A 5,297-nucleotide genomic window follows, 5' to 3' on the forward strand; every position below is an offset into this window, starting at 1 on the left:
CATGCTCGGTCAGCGCGTCAGAATCCAGGCCATGTCTGAGCACTGTGTTAAGGACGTGATCCTGGCAGTCCATCCTTTTGTATGGGCGAAGCGCATTAACGATGTTCGCCCCCTGGTCAGTCACCCAAACAATGTTGCTCAGTGAAAGTGGGTCAAATCCAAACTTGGTGACCAGGAGCTTCACGATCTCTCGTCAAATATTATCCCCCGTCTTTCTTTCTTCAATTGGGAACATGGCTGTCGTCAGATTTTTCCCAACCAGTTCAAACTCTTCTGTAACATAGTGGCAAGTTATTGATAAATAACTAAGCTTGTGGAAATCGTCCGTCCACATGTCTGTTGACATTCCGATTGTGCCTCCATCTCCATCTTTTATTTTTGTTGTAAATGCTTCTCTTTTTTCTTCAGCCAAAGCTGTACAGTGTGTGGCAACTGTGTTCGGATTTGGTAAAACCGAGCTGGCAGGGACTCTCCCATGCGTCTCACCCACATTAATTAGCTCTTGTGCCAGTTACACAAAGCCTTCACCCTGCACAATGTTAAATGGTCAGATGTCTTTGGCACAAAAATGCACACACTTTTTTGTCACTGACTGCTTTGTTTTGCGGGGAAGAGCAGCATCACTTTTCATCACAAATGTGAACATTGATGTTTGGCCAAATGATGATGTGCCGGGCCCGGCACAGGTGTTAATATGGCGGTTCAGCTTAGATGTACCCGTTTTCTTGCTCTCGTATTTGAGCAAAAGTTTACACGTTGAGCACTGCACGTAGCCAGTCGAGTTGCCATCCAAGTTCACAACCAAAGCAAATTTCTTCCAAACATCAGACTTCCTCCCCTCCTGGGAGACCAGTGTATATTCCCCCGTGGCTATTTTGTGTTTTTACCGTCATCAACTCCATCTTGTCGTCTTCCTCTCACACGTTAACTTTAGCTGCCATTGGTCAGTAGGTTTTCTGTGACGCTGCGCTTCTTCTACATTCACCACAGCTTACAGCAAACTGGAGATGATGGATTAACAAAATGATGAAAAGCTACATATTTACAAGTAGAAAAAATGTTGATAACAGAGACAGACTTCAAAATCAGAACCATGGACAGCAGCATTGTGTGTTAGTGCTGTCACACCCTCACATAGTGCGCTTCTCTGACATACAGACACACTTTTTTTCTTTGTTTTTCTCTCTCTCTCTCCGCTGTCCGAGCCCGACTCAGCCCGCCCAGTTAACTTAATTAGCCGGCCCAAACCGACTCGACCCTTCGGGCTTACTCAGGTCGGTACAGTGGCCAGGAGGTGCAAACCAACTTTACAAAATGTGAAACACTTTTACAAAGCTTGAGACAAATTTACATTTTGGAAAACATTTTTACATATCATAAAACAAAATTACATTACCATAACACATTTACAAGTCCCGAAACAAACTTACATTTCAGAAAACAAATTAACAAGACGCGAAACACTTTTACAAATACAATCTACCGGAAAGGGAACGTCCCAAATCCGGGGTTGACCTGGAAGTGATAACGGGAGCGGGTCAATTCGAGTTGTTGATGTCAATGGACGGAGATGGACAGTGACCAAGTCATGTTTTGCCCGTTTTGTGGCAAACACATGAGCCGATTAACACGGTTTTGTTTTTCGTGTGGTCAGTCGTTAGAGTTTTTAAATGGTGCCGACCAGACGGAAGGACGGGGGACATCTCAATAGCCGGACAACCCTAAACAAAGTAAGTGCAGCATAACACTAGCTATCTTAAGTCTGTAAATGAAAGTGAATAGTGCTATTGGTCAGCGGCTGCTAAGTTTCTATTTTGAAACAGAACTTTGTTTATTTCAGCAGAAAAACCTTGCCCATCTTACAAACAGTTCCTGGAGTACAGAAGCTCAAAGTCAAAAGAGCGTCAGTCATTTAACTATGGGCCGAAAGGAAGACACAGGGCTAAGGAAAGAAAACACGTCCAGGTAAGTTGTACTGACTGTCTTAGCTTATCAGTACTTGACTATCTGACTCGAGATGACTCAGAAGTGTATCAGTATCATAGTTGATTCATCGTACAGATTAAAGTAAATTAAAATATATATATATATATCTTTGACGGAGGCATCTGAGTGTATAGACATATTCGACTCACTGTGAAACTGGTAGCACAAATTAGACCATGGAGAGACACCACATTCTGCATAATTTATGGGAAACACTGATGTATGTATATGTACGTATGTATGTATAATCTTTTATTTTACCTGTGCATAATACATAAAATTAATCTTATCTGTGTTATTTTGCTAGATAAACATCGGATTGATGGTGCCAGATGGAACTGATGAAACTGCTTTAAAACCTCTAAGAGGGAAAACACTCCCGTTATTTGTGGATCCACAGGTAGCAGCATCTGATGTACTGAAACAAGCTGTCCAGAAAATGAGACAATTTAACAAGGACATGCAAGAAGGACCGTACGTCCTTTTGTATCCAGACTGCTCAGAGGTGGTCCATGTGCCTGGGTCAGAAAAGCCATTCAAATTGGCAGAGTATAAAAAGGAACTAGGAAAGCCATATTCCAGGATTACCTTTTTCATTTGCCTAGAAACACACTTTAAAGGAGGTTAGTGGATCTCATGATTCAATATTTTTTACATATTTTAGATACTTTACTGTAGGATACATGTACAGTATCTACATAATCTGTTGAATTTTTTGTTTTTACAGCAGTGGATGATACCTCACACTCTGATTCTGAAATTGTCATTGCATCAAGGAGCACAGCTGAATTCAATCGAGCTGACACTGTGGTACATCAATTATTTATTTATTTTTTTAATACTTATTTATGTATGAATGTATTTATTGATTTATCTATGACAATACTGACAACCTTTCACCATTGATATATACTGTATGTGGTAAGGGAACAATTATGGAAGCTATTAAAAATTTTATTACAATTTATGCATTTCCTCTCAGGTTTTTGAACCACAAAACCAGAGTACTCCCAAACACAAACCTAAAGAAGAAAGGTAGGTACATTTTGGCATCTAGCATTTGTCAGGAACAAATAAATAAATAACAGGTTTAATGAGAGGTCTTTTCTAGTGGTAATCAACCAATAGGAATCTTGGCTGTATTCGTAATGTCTATTCTTAGATGACTATTGTAGGCCTGAAGGACAGTACTAATTAATTTAATAATTTTATAATTTTTATCATGTTTCAGAGATGCACCGGGACATTCAGCAACAATTCAGCCTGGACAGGTAATAAGGCAGACTACAGCAGCCTGATGTATCTTACTTTCAATATTGTTGTTTTGACATTTTAATTTGTTTTTCAGATAGTAATATCTGATACTGATGATATGGATCCACCTGAAACAAATCCAGACAAGACTTCTTGCTACAGGTAAGAAAAAAAAAATCAGTGACTCACATAATTTTAATTTAACTCATGGGGAAGAAATTTGTTAGTAAGATGTTTTGACATGGAAATTGTTCCCAACAGTAAATACACAGACCTGTATGCACCAGGTGTGGAGGAAGAGGAGGAGGAGGAGCTGGTTGCAGTCAATGTGGAGAATTTCCAACACACGGCAGTGTAAAATTAGCTTTTGACTATGGCATTCTAGTGTTTTCATTGTGCAATATTTCTGGCATTTAAATAATTTTTGTAAAAGTGGCAAATTGTGCACTGTCTGGAATATCTATTAATTAGATCACTTTTGTCATTACAGGGAGGAGATGAACATTACACTACCTGACATTGTTGCAAACTTGTCACTTCCTATTGATCACAAAAGAGTCAGCAGGTTCAGCATCTCAAGAGCTAATGTTTGGGATGGAGCAGTCAGAGGTTTCAAGCGTACAACATATTCTGAAACCTGTGACATGCTGGTCAGATTTACTGATGATGCTGGAGTTCCTGAGGAGGGAATTGACACAGGTGGTCCAAGACAAGAGTTTTTAACTCTGCTAATGAAACACCTGAAAGACCGGCCCATTTTTGATGGACCAGAAGGACATCGGTTCTTGGTCTACAATGCAAATGGTATGCATAGGGTTAGATGTGTACTATACTAATGGTTGGTTAATGATCATTAAACATATATTTCCCATGGCATATGCTTTTTCTGCAATATCTTAAAGTATATAATGTATGTTTTAATTTTGCAATATGAATTCATTCACAGCTGTTAGGGAGGATGAATACTACCTGGCAGGAAAGATGATCGCAGTGTCAGTTGTACATGGAGGTCCAGGACCCCATTTCCTGTCAGATGATCTTGTACATTATCTTGTCGGCCAGCCTTCGTTCAAATCAACAGTTAATTTAATAACTGATGAAGAAATAGGGAAAGCTTTGCAAGAGGTGAGAATAGCATAAGGCTACAGTGTGATAGGGCAGAGTTTTACATCCTGCAGTGTTTTAAGATAATGTTTACTTCCAATATTGCATACACAGAATTGGCTTCATTTATTAGTTTTTCATAGGGTAGGGTTACACCATGCTATGTATGTCACTGAATAAAAAATAAGCAAGGATATACAGTACATACAGTTATTTACTGGAGTGTTTATGCCCCCCCCCCCTTTTTTTTATATATCTTTCAGATTGAGAATGCTGCTTCATTGGATGCTCTACAGGAATTGACAGGTAACATATTTATAATGATGTGATTTTCTTCTTTTTATATGTATTTATGTAATAATCTTTTGTTTGAAATGCCTCATGGCATGTACATCTGTTATCAATTAGTCACTGTGACAAAATTTGTGCCTTAGTGTGTTAAAACCAATAGCCTTTGTGATGTATGTCTGTCCATTCCCTGGCTTGTGCCAATCTATAAGTACCCACGCCACCCTACCCTCTGTGTCAGTCCACTGTGTGATTGTGTAGTTTTTAACACTTACCATAGCCATGTGCAAGGCAAAAAAATTTAAAAGAGTGATGTTCAACACACAACCATTTTCCCCAAACGTACATTTGTTTAGGCGGATTGTAATTGTAGGGAAGAGAATATTTAATAGCTTTCTTTAGATAATTTAAATGCAGTTGGCACTACACAGCAGTGAAACAGTGTTTGTGTTCACTTTGTAGATTTAAAGATGGTCTTTCAGCCCTTCAGTTTTTGACTGCACTACAGCAACACCCTACTTTGCTGCCCCCTGTCCTGTGCCACTCTGAAAAGCAACTCACTGGCTTCGAACTTGAGAGACTCTTCAAACCTGACCTCAGTCCTTCAGGAAGTAACAGGAGACTAAAAGAAAGTCAAGCCTTGGCCTACTGGGCCGATCTCCTTG

At 39.4% G+C, this 5,297-nt stretch overlaps 1 protein-coding gene across 1 annotated transcript; it reads left to right on the forward strand.

Annotated features, from left to right (window-relative positions):
• Positions 1-1,560: 1,560 nt before the first annotated feature.
• On the forward strand, positions 1,561-4,380 carry LOC144466490 (uncharacterized). The gene is made up of 10 exons (XM_078173550.1): positions 1,561-1,577; positions 1,824-1,965; positions 2,294-2,609; positions 2,714-2,796; positions 2,969-3,021; positions 3,218-3,257; positions 3,335-3,402; positions 3,502-3,594; positions 3,731-4,044; positions 4,187-4,380. Exons 1-10 carry the CDS (start codon positions 1,561-1,563, stop codon positions 4,378-4,380), a joined length of 1,320 nt encoding a protein of 439 aa, XP_078029676.1.
• The last annotated feature ends 917 nt before the right edge of the window (positions 4,381-5,297 follow it).

Source organism: Epinephelus lanceolatus, chromosome 13 (assembly GCF_041903045.1).
Source record: "Epinephelus lanceolatus isolate andai-2023 chromosome 13, ASM4190304v1, whole genome shotgun sequence".
Taxonomy (NCBI): Eukaryota; Metazoa; Chordata; class Actinopteri; order Perciformes; family Serranidae; genus Epinephelus; species Epinephelus lanceolatus.

Bases quoted from the DNA above. Each gene is read 5' to 3' on its own strand.
- LOC144466490 (XM_078173550.1), top strand. The intron at 1,966-2,293 runs GTAAGTTGTACT...TTATTTTGCTAG, and splicing joins AGGAAAGAAAACACGTCCAG to ATAAACATCGGATTGATGGT. The intron at 3,595-3,730 runs GTAAAATTAGCT...TTGTCATTACAG, and splicing joins AATTTCCAACACACGGCAGT to GGAGGAGATGAACATTACAC.